Here is an 18,109-nt window from a genome sequence, read left to right as displayed (position 1 = left end):
TACAGGTTTACTTTAAACAGAGCTATAAGAACCCAAAATGTGTGCCGACTTAGAATACACTAGTTTCCCTTTTAATGCATTTATCCCATCATGGTTTTCTACCAAACCCTCAAAATGTACCAACATTTTTTTTATACTGAAAGCAAAATAAAAAATAAAATAAAAAAGTCAAGAAAGCTCTTTAGCTCAGTTTGATACCAAGGCAAGGGACATGCTGAAACAGTTTCTTTATTTGAGTTCTGCTTTGCCATCATATCATTTTTCAACAGCATAAAATAGCAGCATGATCGTAAAAATCTAGCAAACAGGTCGCCAAAGCTATATAAATATATGCAAATATAGATGTTAAAGTAACTTAATTCTTTGGCCCTTTTTTTCTCATATGCAAATACATACTGCTATGCAGTGTATGGTCCTCGGCAGGAATGAAACCAGCAATTCCAGATAAAACAGGTCAGTTTGAGAGTATATAGAACTTTTAAATAAAAATTGTTACAAAAAATAAATGTTCATGCAGGCCTTATACAAAAAAAATGGTAATGTATGAAGTTTGAACCAAGATACACACAAAAATGCATTCATGTTAAACTATCAATCACATTTGCAAAATAAAAACCAGGAATGATATAAGCAAACAGAAAAACGAAGAAAAGCAAAAGGTGTCCTATGTTTTAGTTAGAAGTGTAAATGTGTTTAGAATATTATTTCCAGAATGTTTCACAGATGACTGTCACAGTGGAAGCGGCCACTTTGACTCCTACCAAAGAAAGGCAACTGGCTACTATAGGACAGACTAAGCCTAGACCACAAAACAGGACTACCAAGAAAGCATGAAGGTGTTTTAGCAGCCCAGTAGGCCTTGTTATGCCCATTAGAGTTGCCAAGGTGTACATTGCTCAGTCTTGTTTGAGCAGACAAATAATTTTTTTTTTTCTTTTTAGTGACATAATTTGTAAAGTTAACAAATTTCCAGAGTACATGTACAAATAAGAGAAAAGTAACTCCCCAATCTGTACAAACAGGTGAAAACATGATGTTCCTTTTAGGTTCAAGTTATCATTTTTCTCCCCGGCTTCAATGCTTTTTGGCTTGCTAACCTAGAACAAGCACGAATATCAGGACTCCTGGCATTAATAGTCGCTCACTTGTTCCCTGTGATTGGCTTAAACTAATGGAGCCAGAGGATTATTAGGACAAACAGACAAGCATCATTTCCAGAGGTATGTAAAGCAATGGGACCCTGTATTTTTCCTTTAAGATTCATGAAGCAGTTGCAGAAACCGTGGGTGCACAATTTACTTCACTGTACTATAAGATTGGGACTTCTGGACGACTGAATAGCATTAACATTCACAGCATCTAATCAACCATTTGTTTGTAGGATTCAGGCTAATGAAAACTAATATAATTAGGTATTGTACATTGCTGTACTGCACAACGCTATTCAACTGCCGGGGGAGGAAGCCACCTTGTGTAAATAAAAAATGTACTTAAGTCATAGTTTCCAAAGGGCAATGTTCTTACCCTGTGTGATGGCGCTTTGTGAATGGCCTGGTGCCATCACATGGAGCGAGTCACATGCTCCTCCATACCCACAAGTACCAGCGCCGACTTTGCTTCCAGCAGCTGAACAGCGCAGTGGGGAGTAAGAAAAAGGCCAGTATGTGTTGTTTGGGGGGGGGGGGGGGGTTAGACAACTTGTTGCTTTACCCTACATTAACAAAAGCACGGGTTTGCTTTGAGAAACTAATTTAAAATGTTATGGCCCAAAGAAGTTATTTATTGAGATTCTCCCATACTGCAATAAGAGAAATAAAAGTTAAATCTAACTGGTTGAGTAATCAAGACTGCTTTCTTTCAGGCATGTTGAAGCCCTGCAGGAGTAAAGGCAACAAAGTATTTATTGCACTTTTGCCATGACATGCCTTCAAATGTATTGCTTGGAATTTCTAAAGCGGAAGATCAAAGAGCAAAATAATAAGGTCACGAGTGGTCCAAGCTTGAATGCATTTTGGTATGATTCTGAAGGTTCAGCTGAGAAAGAGCACTTGTGGCATACAGTGCCTCTTCCTGAGAATCGGGAGGTTTCTAATGTTGCGAAGCAAACCTGAAGAAAGTCTTGCCACCATCAAAAAAGTTCTTATGTTGGCAGTACGGAAAGGCCTCGGACTGCAAGCCATACACCCTGTGAGTCTCACACTCCTCCACAGCTGAAAACAAGTACAGTTACACCTTCTTCATCCCTCTGCCCATCAAACAAGCAAACATTGTCATAACCATCTTGGGCTTCACTTCCACAATGTCATCAGGAAGGGCATATACTCGTGCTCCAATTCTTCTAGCCATGGACACAGCATATCTAGAGCAAGAATAAGAAGATAAATTAGAAGAAAAAACAAACAAACTCGGGTGACATCATCCACGCTGCCTCTCCACCTCATAATCAGAAAAAGTTTTGCATTTATTTAGGTTTTGAAAATACCTTCGTCAAGCAGTAGACATGTGCAGTTTCAAATTGAAATTCGGACAAACTTTACATTTTTGGAAATTCGTATGTATCCGAATTTTCAAATTACAATACAGAATTTTAACGAATCCGAAATAACGAAAAAAAATATATTTGGACGAAATTCGAATCATTTCAAATAGTTTTTCAAATCAAAGACAAATCGTTCAATTTGTTTTGCAATTTCCAAAGAGAATAACATGGAAAACATAGAAAATATAAAACGGAAAATAAAAGAACAGAATATAATAAAAATAGAATAAAATGGAAGTAATAACCATCTTCTGAAATTCGAATGTGAATAGAAAAGAGAATTGAATAGAAAAAGAATAGAATTAAACAAATAGAATAGAAAGATTCAAATCGAATCAATTTGAATGGAATAGATTAGAATAGGAAGTTGGTTATATTCCATGTTAATGTTTTTTCTATACTAGCCTTATTTTCTATTCTAATCTATTCAAATTGATTCCATTTGCATCTTGGGAAATAGTTATATGTTTTCTATTCTTCTGTATTCAATTTTTTTCTATTAAAATGTCAAAAGATAGAGCGCATGCGCGGGCGGCAGGAGCGGATGCATCCCTAGACCGCTCCGCACACCCCCGGCACTTTGAGCGAGAATTAGCAGCTCCCCAACCCAGCCTACTCTCGGACGTGGTCGGCGACACCTGGGGCTCACTACGGAGACCCGCTCCATGTCCATCCGGTCGGCGGGGAGGACCTATCCTTTTCGCTTACAATTCACCTATAATAACAGATCACATTCTTTTTCCACGTTTGCTGACGGTGAAAAAATCATGCTGAAACTGGGATTTATCTCCCATGACCCATCGTCTCAGAACCAAGCAAGATCCGGCGGTCCTCCGCTTTCGCCGCTTTGGTCCTCCCCGACATCAAGGAAATCTGCGACTTCTCGCCGAGTCAATTGAGAATTTTCTAACTGACACCAGTTACTCTTTTTTTTTTATTTTTTATCTTTATTTTTTTTTTTTTTTCTTGTTGGTGGAGCGGCGGCTTCTCAGTGGTCCCTTCGCGGGACATTAGCTGCTGCCTATGTTTTTGCTCCTATTTGGGGTGTCATTGAACTTGGTGTGGGGGTTGGGGGGTAATATTACCTGTTGTTTTATACATGTGCCGGGGGGTGGCTATGCTCTCTCCTGATTTGTTGGACTCTTCCCATTGGTTACCTTTGGTGGAGACTCCTACATTTCCAGAACTGGAGTTCTGGACTATTTGGTTACATTGTTTGTGTAGTATATTGTCTAAAAATCACTTTATGCTACACCTCTTGATACTAGGCTTCTTTAAGCCCTTGTGTCATTTTTCTCTCTTTTTTTATTTTACTTTCTCTACTTTTAACCTTTTTTTCCTTTTATCTTCTGAGGGTCAGCCGGAATCTCGTCAGGACTTTCGTATTGTCTGTACATTGGTGGGTGAGTCTGGTGGTTACAGCTGTTTTCTTCCATAGCCATGTCTAAGTTCGCTGACTCCATTGGAACCATACGACTGCTTTCACATAATGTTCAAGGGCTGGGTTCACCGTCTAAACGCATCAAATTGTTTAACTACTATAGGTCTATAGGGGCAGATATTGTAGCCCTTCAGGAGACACATTTCCTTCCTTCCTTTACTCCCCGGTATATGCATAGAAATTATCCTGTTTGTTATTTTGCTAATGCTACAGAGAAAAAACGAGGGGTAGCGCTCTGTTTGTCTAGTAGGCTGTCATTTACTGAATCTAAAATACTACGGGACAAAGAGGGGAGGTATTTGCTGGTGAAAGGGCACTTGGGGGAGAATTTAGTGACGATCCTAGTTTATTATGCTCCTAACACGAACCAGGTCGCCTTTTTTAATTCTTTATTTCGTTCTTTGGCCTCTGAATTTGAAGGTGATGTTATTATAGCTGGTGATTCTAATTTGGCGCTGGACCACATGTTGGACAGGTCTCATCACCCTCAACTTCGATCCCCTTCTAATCAGAGCCGTAAATTTGCCCAGCTGTTGCACCATTATGATTTTATTGATGCTTGGAGGGAGGCCAATCCTACCACTCGAGACTACTCCCATTTCTCCAGGGCCCACAACCGTTATTCGCGTATCGATCATGTTTTTCTCCCCTCGGGCTTACTGCCTAAACTGGTTTCAGCTAAAATAATTGCGACGCCGTTGTCTGATCACGATCCGATTGTATTGGTGTTCGCTAACTTATCTGTCAGATTAGCTAAATCCCATTGGAGATTGAATGAATCGATGCTTAGTGACGAGTCTTCTTGTTTAGAAATCCTCTCTCATTTGAAAATGTATTTTGACATCAATCGGGCGGAAGATACCACCCCTGCCATTAATTGGGCGGCCCATAAGGCTTCCATACGGGGTTTTTTGATTCAGTTATCATCCAGACTTAAAAAAACTCGTGATGAGGTAATCCGGGTTAAGACTGCGGAATACGAAGAATTAGCGACTCAACACAAACGCTCCCCACACCCTGACCTATTGGTTAGACTTGAACAGGCACGTACGGAACTTAATATTTGTCTCACCACTAAAGCAGAAAAACAGTTGCGATGGACTAATCATAAATTTTTTACTTGGCGGGATCGACAGGGTTCGTTGTTGGCGCGTAAACTTTCCCCTAAACATGCCCACGTAGCTCTTCCAAAAATTAGACTCTCAAATGGCGATCTTTCCCAACATCCCAATAAAGTTCTTCAGGAATTTCAAAAATTTTACGCTAAATTATACAACCCAACCCAGGACCACACTCCTGTCCCCATTGAAGATTTTTTGCACACCTTATCACTGCCATCCCTCACTGAATCCCATAGAGAGCTTATGGATCAACCCATTACCTGTGAGGAAATACAGAATACTATTAAAGTACTGTCCTTACATAAATCTCCGGGCCCTGATGGCCTCTCTAATATTTATTATAAAAAAATTTCTGAACAGTTGGCTCCTCATATGGTTCTCTACTTTAATTTTTTGCGGGATGGCGGAACAGTTCCTTTAGATAATAGGGCGTACATTAGTGTTATCCCCAAACCACATAAAGATTCTACAGATATTCTTAATTATCGGCCCATTTCCTTAATTAATTGCGATCTTAAAATCCTGACAAAACTTTTAGCCATACGGCTTGGTTCTTTTTTAGAGCAATATGTCCACAAGGATCAATCTGGATTTATAACCGGGCGTCAGACGCTGGATCAGATTCGTCGCTCCATAGCATTGATCTCTGCAGTGCGCTCTAAATGGGATGCCCCTGTGTCGAGGGAATTATTACTTCTATCTTTGGACCTTCACAAGGCCTTTGATAGTTTAAATTGGGACTATTTATTTACTACTCTGGAAGCATTTGGATTCGGTTCCACCTTTATTTTATTACTTAAACAACTCTATAGTAATCCGTCGGCCCAGGTTTCTGTTCGGGGTTATAAATCGGCATCATTTCCTATCCGACGTGGGACGAGACAGGGCTGCCCGCTCTCCCCTTTATTGTTTGCCTTGGCGATTGAGCCCCTAGCTGTATCGATCCGATCCCATCCTGATATACATGGCATTTGTTGTGGGCAGCGGGAACATAAATGTTCCCTGTTCGCCGACGACATTCTTATGTATGTCACAAATCCTCAATTGACCATACCCAATCTTTTGACCCTGCTTCATCGGTTCTCTCGGATTTCGGGACTCTCTTTAAATACCCAAAAGACTATGGCCCTCAATATTTCTTTACCCACAGCGACGGTCTCAACCTTAAAGACTCTATATAAATTTCAATGGACACAAAAATCGCTGCCATACTTAGGTGTTCAGTTGACACCCTCGATCGATACTCTTTATCGAGCTAACTATCCCCCGCTTTTCAGTCGACTTCGGGAGGATCTTCGGCGATGGGCAGATTATCCCTTGTCCTGGTTCGGTAGAATCAATTCTATTAGGATGACGTTTTTACCCAAGTTACTTTATTATTTTAGGACTTTGCCAATTGCGGTTCCGAGGAGAGATTTACAACGATTGCAATCAGAAGTTTCCCGTTTTGTTTGGAATAATAAAAAACCGCGAATGAATAAATTGACTCTATGTGTCTCGAAACAATCTGGTGGGCTTGGCCTCCCTAACTTACAGGCCTACTATCAGGCGGCTCAAATAACTCAGCTTTCCTACACAACGGCTAAAGGATCTACACCCCTTTGGGTCTCTATTGAGGCTCTTTCATGTCACCCCTTTGCTATAGGCTCTTTAATGTGGCTTCCTGGTCGCCTTCGCCCTCCGATATTGTGCCCTACCCTGTCCCATTCATTGGCAATCTGGGATGGAGTAAGACATCGCAAACCCTTGTCCTCCCTTCATACTCCATTAGCCCCAATTTTCTTTAACCCCGAATTTTCTCCTGGAATGACTCCAATGCTGTTTCTGTGGTGGCTAAATAAGGGGCTTCTTAGGATAGGCGATTATCTTGACGGAGATCAACCGCACTCGTTACAATATCTTACAGATACATGCCAGATGCCTTCTAGTGAACTATTTAGATATAACCAGATTATTTCTTTTATACGATCCAAACTTAATCAGTTGGCTGGACCCATGGTTCTTACAAATTTTGAATTATCTTGCCAAACTAAGGGCCTTCTACGGGGAAGGATATCTACAGTATACACTATCCTCACTGACCCGGATGCCAAGCTCCCTTACATGAAACAATGGGAACGGGATTTGAATACCACGTTGGAATTATCGGATTGGCAAGATATTGCCTTCGCTCTATCTAAAATTTCCATTAATACTACATTAATTGAAGCAAATTATAAGACACTTCTGCGTTGGTATTTGGTCCCGACCAGAGTTGCTAAGATGCACCCGTCCGCATCGCCCATTTGCTTCAGGCGTTGTGGACAGATGGGTACAATGCTTCATGTTTGGTGGCAGTGCCCCGTGGTAATGAAGTTTTGGATTCGTATATTTAACTTAATTTACTCGGTAACGGGTGTTAATATACGTCGATCCCCGCAACCAGCGCTTTTTCATAAATTACCCAGTGAGGTTCCCAAAAAATCAATGACGTTAATCACGTATATGTTTTTGGCAGCAAGAATAACTATTGCTAGATATTGGAAGCAGTCGGTGGTTCCTCTTGATTACGTGAAGAATAAACTTAATTGGATCATGGTTAACGACAGACTCACCTGTGTCCTTCGCGATTCTACTAAGAAATTCGATGTAACGTGGGATCCGTGGATACGTTACTTATCTCCGTCATAAAATATCTCTGGCTGACCCTCTTCTCTTCTCCTCTTACTTTCTCCCTTTCTTTATTTTCTTGCTTTTTTTTTTTTTTTTTTTCTTTTCTCTTTCTCTCTTTCCTCTTAAAAAAAAAACGTTTAATGTTGAATTGGCTATTGTTGTTATTGTTGTCAACTGTGGGATCCATTAATGGAGCTTCTGTCTCTAGGTTAATATGATGTAGGTAGAAGTATATGGAGGGGTTTCCCTTTTTTTTTTCTTTTCCCCCTTCTTTACCTTTCCTTGTCCTTCCCTATCTTTCCCTACCCTTCCCAATCCCTCCCCTCCTTTTTCTTCCTTCTCCTCTTCCTCCTCTGTTCTTTATATACATCTTGCTCCTGGTATGAATCATTCTTGTGATTCTGGGGTAGTGTTGGCTTCCTGGGACAACCACTGGTTGGACCCTAGGGAGTCGAGAATATGGCTCCTTAGCTTTATTCGTATTTTCCTTTTTTTTTAATTCTTATTACCACTCAGTGAATGATTTCACAGCGGAAGAGGGAAGGGATACGATTTAAAGGGAACATTGTGTTGTTTTTTCTTTGGTTATCTTTATGTCATATAGATATATTAACGAGCTTTCCTGCTAACTGCATTTTATGTTGAGTCTCTCTATTTTTTTTGTTTTTGTTTTGCTGCCTATAGATTTTAGGCTTATGACTCTTTGTATGAATAATATAATCTGATAGAGCTCGATTGTTCTTTTCATATTTGTTACCTATGTCTGAGGCAACATTGTTCATTTTCAATAAAAATATTGAAAGATAAAATGTCAAAAGATGGTTATATTCTTTTCTATTCTATTTTTTCTATTTTATTCACATTGGTAATTAGAAAACAAATCAAAAACGATTTGAATTTGAAAACTTTTCAAATACTAGTCGAAATGGATTCTAAAAAACTATTCAATTTTTTTATTTGAATACGAACAAAACAAATTCTGAAAATGAATTGGACAAATTTAACTAAAACAAATGTAAATATTGAATCAAAATTACATTTTTTCATTCCGCACATGTCTACTGAGCAGCCAACCTCCTGTGTTACAATTCATGAGACTTCTCGGCACAGGAACTGGAAGCAACTGAATATCACTGGTGTAGTGATGACTACTTTCCAGCTTCCAGGGGCATCAGCCAGGTAGATCATATACATAGTTACATTGCTCCAAGCTGGACCAATGTTACAATTTAAAAATATACTATGCCTTGAATTAATCTTTAATGCATTCTTTGCATTCATTTATTTATTCTTTGCATTCATGTAAAAAATACCCAAGTACCTTTCTGTGAACCCTCCCCAAACATTTAGTGGTGATCCATGTTTGCCACGACTAGGTCTTCCATAATCTGTGCTGCTTACCTGTTTCAGATTGCACATGAGGGTACTGAAGACAGCAGAGCCATAAGTCCAATAAAAGAGAAAAAATACCTGGCACCACAATGTCTCAACAATTAAAGGATCACTAAAGGAAATTTGTTTTTTTGCTGAAATGACTTTTTACAGGGTATAGAGACATAATAGTTAACTGATTCCTTTTAAAAATGATTAAAAATAGATAAAAATCAATCATATAATGTGCCTCTTAGATGCTAAAACGAAACTGAAAGTAGTTTAGTCTTTGCATGTTATTTTATGCCTCTGTGCTGGACAGTGCCGTAGAGAGTCATGGCTAGGAAAACGAAACGAAACTCTCCCATTACTTTTTTCATACGGAGCCAGACAACCAGGAAGTGTCCAGAACAGAGCCGTTTTACTGCAACATCAGAGCAAAAACTAGCAATGAGGACATGAAACCACGACTGCAGTAAGGTAAAGGAAGCTATTTAGCTAAAAAAAAAAAAAAAAAAAAGAATTCCTTTAGTGACCCTTTAACAAACATAACTAAGGACTATGTAAGAGGCTGCAACAATCCATTACAGGTATTGATTCCTTTTAATGGATAAAGCTAATAAAATCATATACATTTTATTGTTGAGACATCGTGGTGCCGGATTTTTTTTGTTTTATATTGGACGTTTGCATGTCAGAGTGCTGGGGCTACCTGAGCATATGAGTCTATCTCATCCTAATAAATCAGGGCTATTTTTGAGTAGCACAATTCTAGGAGATGCAGAGCCATAGGCTCCAAATACGGTCAGTCAAATTGATGGGAGGAGGAAGCAGTGCCTATGAACTCATACAGCACTGGTCATGAGTGTGTACACATGGGTGTCTCTAAAGAGCGGCAAAATAGAAAGGCGGCTTGAGGGCCAGTCGCAGGGACAGATAAAAAAAAAAAAAAAAAAACATAATAAAGAAAAATCATTTCAAAATAAAGCAAGCGTTTAATATCACTTTATGGTAATTGCTATGGATTCCACTGTAGGGGCTCCATAAAATGTATATTTATATAATATATATATATTTTTTTTTTCCATGCAAAACAATGATATAGGCTTGTTGCTTGATTCAATAGAAAAGGCTGAATGCAAGAAACATCTACACTCCTAATCTATGGAACAATGCCGAATTGTTCCACACTTTAGAAACGAATATGAAGCCATTACAGAAATAAACCAGTTCTTACCCCACTGGCAGAACATCTTAACAGACAACTAAGAATTCAGCTCTCAGTAAACAATGGCTGCCAAAAAGCCATTTAACAAAAAGACATTAGGCTTATTACTATGTCAACAAAACAAAGACACACTTACTTGGCATTCTCTTGTTTGTCTTCATCCGAGAGTGAACCGGTCTTTACAAGGTCATAATTAATACTGCCGGGCTGTATAGCATCAATCAGGTCCACTACAGGAAGACTAGTGCTGATGGCTTTGTCCTGAGAAAAAAAAAAAAAGTGGAAAAAATGTTGAGGTGAATCCAGCAATATGCTAATGCAGACTTAAAGTCATAGTAAAGTCACATGTGTTTTATAGTAATGCATTCTATTCAAGAAGCACCAGCGAGGGACCCGAGAAGAGGAGACTATAGGCTGCTCTGTGCAGGGCTGCCAACAGGAATTGTGGGGCCCCGTTCCGACTACCTGCATACATGCAGCAGCTGGATGCGTTGGCCTCGACACCATGAGGCTTTAAAATTCTGTGCCAAGAAAAAGTTCACTGCACGTTCCCAGCATACTTGCCAATTTGTCCATACAGCTGCCCGTCACTGTTTGCGATTGGGAGCAACCAGAATGGGCTCTTGACCATGTGACATTGAGCCACAGGGATGATGTGATTGGGAAGTTGGGGTTAAAAAGAGCAAATAAGAATAAAATGCAAGTACAAGTTAACTGAACAAAGTACCTGAAGTTATATGCAAATTTCAACTTTTCCTTGTAAAACTTTTGTTTGACCCTTCCTCCACCTATTTTGGTACTTGCTGTCAGCCTCATTGGCCAAAAGAAAGATTGGAAATAGGAATAAAGGCCAAGTTACCCTTTTGGGAAAATAAATGCACATGTTTTTTGCAGGTAAAAAAAGTGCAATAATTTTTTTGAGGCATTGCACCCACAATCAGCAACACCAGGCTCCTGTAGACAGTCAGTACAGCTGTCTACAAATACATTGTATAGGGCAGGCAGTTACCGAATGGCCCACACGTCCGCATCAGTCCTTCTGTGAATTAATGAACTACAAAACTGTCAGCCATTGAGGCCGACAGTAGATGTAGTTCATTCTTTCACAGAACTCTGAATAACTGATGTGGCCGGGGCCCCACGTTTTTTAAATTCTGACAGCGGGTGTGGGGAGAGGATCCAACGCCTACTGTCATAGGAGGAGGGAGGAATGAAGGGAGGGGTAGAGGAGGGAGAAGCTGGAACACGCTACATGTTTCACACTAAATATGGGTGGAACATGCAACATGTTACAAAAAAGTGAACTTATCCTTTAAGTACAAACCTTGAATCTTCATTTTAGTTTAAAGTGTATGCAAGAGCAAAAAAAAAAAAACAGTATATATCTCTGGAATACATGCACATTGTTTCAGGTTTTATTCTACCATAAATCCAATATGTTCCTAACTTCCCATTTAACCACTTGCTGACGGCCGTACGACTTTGTACGGCCTCAGCGCGGCTCCCAATTTCTAACAGGCCGTCTTTTTACGGCCTCCCCTTTGCACGTTCCCCGCGCGCGCTCCCGAGCGCGCAGCGGGGAACTGCTGTGCTGGCCGTGTCCCTTGGACACAGCCAGTCACAGATCGCCGTGAACGGCCAATCGGAGCGGCCGTTTCCTAGGCGATCTGTGCGGCCAATGAGAGATGATCTCATATGTTTACATATGAGATCATCTCTCATTCCCGGCTCTCGCAGACAGCGGTGCTGTCAGGGGAGAGAGGAGACGGATCTGTGTCTCTTGTACATAGAGACACAGATCGGTCACCCCCCCCCAGTCACCCCCCTTCCCCCACAGTTAGAACACTAATTAGGGTACACATTTAACCCCTTCCTCACCCCCTAGTGTTAACCCCTTCCCTGCCAGTCACATTTATACAGTAATTAGTGCATATTTATAGCACTGATTGCAGTATAAATGTGAATGGCGCCAAAAATGTGTCAAAAGTGTCCGATGTGTCCGCCATAACGTCGCAGTCCCAATAAAAATCGCAGATCGCCGCCATTTCTAGTAAAAAAAAAAAAATAATAATAATTCTGTCCCTTATTTTGTAGGCGCTATAACTTTTGCGCAAACCAGTCGCTTATTGCGATTTTTTTTTTTTTTTTTACTAAAAATATGTAGAATACGTATCGGCCTAGACTGATGATAAAAAAAAAAACGTAAAAAAAAAAAATTGAGCTATTTATTATAGCAACAAGTAAAAATATATATATTTTTTTCAAAATTGTCGCTCTATTTTTGTTTATAGCGCAAAAAATAAAAACCGCAGAGGTGATCAAATACCACCAAAAGAAGGCTCTATTTGTGGGGAAAAAAGGACGTTAATTTTGTTTGGGGGCCACGTCGCACGACCGCGCAATTGTCAGTTAAAGCGACGCAGTGCCGAATCGCAAAAAGTCCTCTGGTCAGGAAGGGGTTTAAGTGCCCAGTAAGGAAGTGGTTAAGAACTGATCTCAACCAGCATCAGCAGTACTACCTGCTGGACTACAGAAATCTGCCTATTTTTGCCCATCACCACTTGCAACTGTCAAAGCTGCTCCACTGGTCAGGGGATTTGATATTGTTTAGCAAGTATGGATCACATGGACAGTATGGGCTAAGCGAGTTCTGATTGGTCTGCACTGTCAGCGCTGCGAGGAGAAAGCCACAGGGATTTAAAATCCTTGAACTGGTGAAGCGGCTTTTCTGTATCTGACAGTGGGACCGGGTAGGATGGGGGAAGGGATCCAATGTAAGGTCACCTTACAGATGTTCCGTAAAGGTGAACTCGCACTTTAAGCCCAGGTTCACACTGGGCTGCGGGAGTGAAGCCGTGCGAGTTCAGCTGAACTCGCGCGATTTCACTCCCGCTGGCAGTCCTGATATCGGACACGATTTTAGAGACATCTGTGCAGGTTCTAATGTAAATCGCGGCCCGAAATCGCAAAAAGTAGTACAGGAACTACTTTTGGAATCGGTGCGACGCCGCACCTGCCATTGCCGACGGTGCCATTGCCGACAAATGCCGCCGATTTGAGATGCGATTTGACATCTTAAATCACATCTCAAATCGTACCAGTGTGAACCAGGCCTAAATGTCAGTAATTCAGCATGCCTTAAATGTAACCATTTTGGGAAACCGTTAAATGTATATGTTTAGTTCTGCTTTAAGAGATTCTTGCAGCCTTTATAGCAGTCAGACTATGGAGAAAATTAACACTTTAGTTCCTAATATGACCAGCACTTACATGGCTCTACCCTGCCCTAGAATGTCAAGTTTACGAGTAAGCCTGAGATCCACCATGCACAACTGAAAACTGCCTACTCAGCCAATTGCACCATGCGCCATAAAAAGATGGCAGTGACTCAAAAGGCATTTAGTGCAGTCTGTATTGTTTGACTGAAAACAATTTTATTAAGAAAATACATCAGTAAGTTGTCCTGTTAAAAGGGTTGATGACTGGCAGGTTTACTCATCTCGGACAGAAGAAATGTTTAGCTTCTGTACGCCAGAGCTATGTAAAACTCAAAATTGATTGGACAGGTATACAAAACCTTTGTGAGCTAAAAGCATTTGTATATTTCCTGTGTGTTCATCCATTTACAGTGTTGAGCTTTAAAGAGGCGTTCACCATTTTACAATAAATAAATGCACTTTTGCTGGAAAGAAAATATTTGCAATTATTTTTTGTTACAGGAGCCTGTAAAAGCATTTTACCAATGACCAGCAGACCGCTGATGCCATGCAGGACTCATGCAGACCTGTGCGTCTTCTTGCTCGTACCTTGTCAGAAACTTCCACAGCGCTCACAGCACCGTGGTAGTTCATTGAGAACCAATAGCTGACAGCTGCCAAGGCAGTTAGGACTTAAATTTCCATTCACAGAAGACTGAAAGAGTGACAGGGCCATGCAGGGCTTCACCCACTTTTGACAGCTAGCAGGGGGAGAAGATCCCCACTAGCTGTCAGAGCAGGGAATCGGGATGGTCCTTTCATAAAATGTTACACCTAGAATATGGGTGTGTAACTTGTAACACATTCTGAAAGGTGAACTTATCCTTTAAAGAAGCGGCTTAGGTCAAATGGCCAATTATTGTTGAAAACTTTCCACTTACTGTATTAATCAGCATATACCACGCACTTTTCCCCCCCCTTAAAATCAGGGGGAAAATCATGGGTGCATGTTATACACCGAACGGCTGCCTCGGAGGGTAAGGAGGGAACGAGCACCGAGAGACAGAGCCGGATGTCCTGTGTACTCGGCTTGTCTCGCAGTCACGCCTCCCACCATTGGACCGGTGTTACGTCCATCTTAGGACCTGGGCCAAGGGGAGGGACCGGGCGGGACTGAGACGAGCCGAGAGGAGCCAAGTACACAGGACGTCCAGCTCTGTCTATCTCGGCGGCGCTCGTTCCCTCCTTTGTAGGCAGATGTGTGGGCAAGGCTGCAGATGGACACTGTTGGGGGCAAGGCTGCAGATGGACACTGATCATTCTGCAAATATGGGCAAGGCTGCAGATGGACACTGATCAGGCTGCATTGATGGGCATTTCAAATGTATTTTTTTTTCCCCATAAACTTCCCTCCTAAACTTGGGGTGCGTGTTATACGCCGATAAATACGGTACCTAATCGAGCACAGTAAAAAAAAGAAAAAAAAAAAAAAGGACTGGATAAAAATCACAGCCAAACATCTTGCATTTTATAATAATATGTAGTAGTACCTTAAAATTCTGAATAGATGAGGTCTTCCCAGCGTCAGCCAAAGTGTGGTTCACCCAGTTGACAATAATTTCATCATTTGCCTTGGCACCATCACCCAGATCCTCCAGCATATTCAATGTATACCTAAACAACAAACAAAGGCACAATTACTGCTAAAAGTAACACCTGGAATTGAAGTAAAATTGCACTCCGTGCTCTTACACATGGCCATATCTCCATATTTATTAGTTTTGGATGTACAGAATAAATTATGGCTGTATAGTTGTGGCGCTGGGATGTCACAGTGTATGTTTGCCTACAAACATGCATTACAAAAAATGCAGTACGTTACTATGCACATATAAATGATGGAACCTGCGTTTACACATGCACCTGTATACAAGTGTATTTTTAAAAAAAGTAAAACGTCATGCTTTGAAAAATACACTCATACAAATGTCTGTAAACGTAAGTGGCAACATGCCAATGCGTATAGCTGCATATGAAGTTTTGTGGCATTACCCATCTAAGGGCAAAACTACCCAACTACTGCATTCATTTACTCTGTAAGCCAACATGTCATGAATATGGTTGTGTGCAAGAGCCCATAAAATTTTTAATATCGCTGGCTAAATAAATGATTCAGTGCATTGTTAAAACTAAAAAGGTAATTAAACGCAAGGGGACCCTGGAGAAGAAACTTTTCCTTGAAGTTCACAAAATAAGCAGCAAAGCTGTTCCAGGTAAGTCTAGGCATGTTCTTCCTCCTTTCTTCCTGAGCACTGCCCTGTGCTTGAAATCAGAAATGCATATCTAGCATTTCTCAACCTTTTTTCTTACTTTAACCATGGAGCCTTGAAATATAATTTTCAGCTATCAGAAACCCCTGCTGAAAATTCTACCTACATTATGTGGCATGTTGGCATGAACACTAAATTGTATACAAGAATAAGCATGGCATACCTAGCCTATTTTACACCCTGGGCAGATACTTTCAATACCATCCTACGCTGTACAATATTTCTAGTAATTATCATGAAATCAAATCAATAAACCCCTCCCCCCAGAGCACTTTCACATTGATCCGCGACGCATATGCGTTTTTGCCGTGATTTTACGGTGTGGTTTTTAAAGGACACCACTGGCATGTTTTTGCCATGGTTTTACTGGATTTTCCATTGCTTTCAATGGGAAGGTGCATTTTTATTTATTTTTTTAGCTCCCAAACATGGTCCAAAGATGCTGCTAGCAGGATTTTTCACCATCCCACATTCACATTCATTTCTTTTAAAGAAAAATATTTTACTTCATCTTTTAAGGCTTTTTATTTTTATGTCCTTCAAAAACTCCTCAGTGTGAAAGGGCCCTTACATTGGTAATGAGTGTAGATAAGTTCAATTCTCCATTGAACCCTAGATAAAATTTACCAGGTTTATAATCTGATTCTTTCTGGGCACATATACATTGAGGGGAATTTACCAAAACTAAAGCAGACAGAACCTGGCACAGCTATGAATGGCAACCAATCAGCTTCTAGCTTTCACTTTCGAAGCTTATCTGAACAAGCCAGTGTTGCCAACTGTCCATATTTTTACGGACAGTTCTTAAAATGTCTGTGGTTGCGGGAATGTGCCAGTAAAAATAGCAGAGATCGGTTTGGCTTGGAACTGCGCAGAGGGGGATGGAGGCAGGGGGTGATGGTGGCTGCGGTGGCCCTGCAGAGGGGGATGGAGGCAGGGGGTGATGGTGGCTGCGGTGGCCCTGCAGAGGGGGATGGAGGCAGGGGGTGATGGTGGCTGCGGTGGCCCTGCAGAGGGGGATGGAGGCAGGTGGCCCTGCAGAGGGGGATGGAGGCAGGGGTTTATGGTGGCTGCGGTGGCCCTGCAGAGGGGGAGATTGGAGGCACCGCAGAGGGAGTGAAGGCAGAGGGTGTTGATGGCAGAGGGGGATGGAGGCAGGTGGTGATGTGACTAAATAATTTGCCCTTATATCGAAAATAACAAAAATATGTTTTTACCTTAATATCTACCTTAAATCACATTGCTTTTTGCCTAGCGTACTTATTTGTAGCCTAAATACTGAATTTTGCATCTAAAAATGTAATTTAGTAACTTTTATGAAATGCCAGTAAAAACGTGGCTGTGCCAGTACATTTTGGGTGTCGTGCCAGTAAATTTCAATCTGGTAGGTTGGCAACACTGGAAGAAGCTGAACTTACCAGCTGATTGGTTATGATGCACAGCTACTCCAGTTTCAATGACCCCTCCCACCATAATTGTTTCCTAACCCGTTATCACCATTCATAAAGTGCTACACTTACCTTCTCATGAGTTGCCAGACTAGTGCAAGTGTGAGAGTTGGGTTTCCATCATTAAGGTCCTGCCCTCCGATACCCACTAATGAGAATTTAGCAGGACTTTTTCCCAGGTCAACTGCATAATTACAGTTCTCGAGCTGAGAAGAAAGAAAGAAAGGACATTACATAAAACCAAGCACTAGTGCAATTTCTGCTTCTAATTCACATGTACAACACACCAGACCTCTTGGCGTTCACTTACCTTTTTCATGTTGGCTCCAAGTTTGGGATATGGGGGCTTGTTTACTTTACTCCAGTCAACAGGAACCTTAATCTTCTCGTATAATTGTAAAATTACTAGAGAGTCTTGTAGGTCACTGGAATTTCAAAAATAAACCATATATGTTATATTATAATTTTAAAGTCCTCATACTGCAGTGGGTAGGCTGAGACATTTGTCTCAATATCCAATCATAAAAAATAAAAAAACATCACTTGCAAACATATTGCCAATGTTTTCCTTTTTTCAGAATATGTAAAAGTAGAATGTGTGAAAGGACATCAAAGCTCACAGTCAAAAATGTCACTCATTCATTAAAGTGGATGTAAACCCACATTTTCTATTTATTTTTTTGATGTCACAATGTACAGTATATGATTTCCTATCATCTGTGCCCAGTCTTGCCACACAGAGTTAATCCAGCTCTGAGCAATCCTCTTATTGTTCACTGAAA

General features: G+C 40.8%; 1 protein-coding gene across 2 annotated transcripts in view; it reads right to left on the bottom strand.

Moving 5' to 3' along the window:
- Positions 1-210: 210 nt before the first annotated feature.
- The window catches only part of PLS3 (plastin 3), a 139,530-nt gene continuing 121,631 nt past the window's right edge, over positions 211-18,109 (bottom strand). For both annotated transcript variants that reach the window (XM_040323670.1, XM_040323671.1), the window contains exons 13-17: positions 17,638-17,752; positions 17,400-17,533; positions 15,100-15,223; positions 10,489-10,613; positions 211-2,359 (exon numbers count right to left, since the gene is read on the bottom strand). In XM_040323670.1, coding sequence (XP_040179604.1) covers positions 2,227-2,359; positions 10,489-10,613; positions 15,100-15,223; positions 17,400-17,533; positions 17,638-17,752 — 631 coding nt within the window. In that variant the 3' untranslated portion in view covers positions 211-2,226. The remainder of the gene's footprint in view (positions 2,360-10,488; positions 10,614-15,099; positions 15,224-17,399; positions 17,534-17,637; positions 17,753-18,109) is intronic.

The sequence above is a fragment of the Rana temporaria genome, chromosome 9 (assembly GCF_905171775.1).
Source record: "Rana temporaria chromosome 9, aRanTem1.1, whole genome shotgun sequence".
NCBI classification, from domain to species: Eukaryota; Metazoa; Chordata; class Amphibia; order Anura; family Ranidae; genus Rana; species Rana temporaria.
The sequence above is the reverse complement of the archived record's forward strand: the minus strand, read 5'-3'. Positions and strand labels throughout refer to the sequence as shown.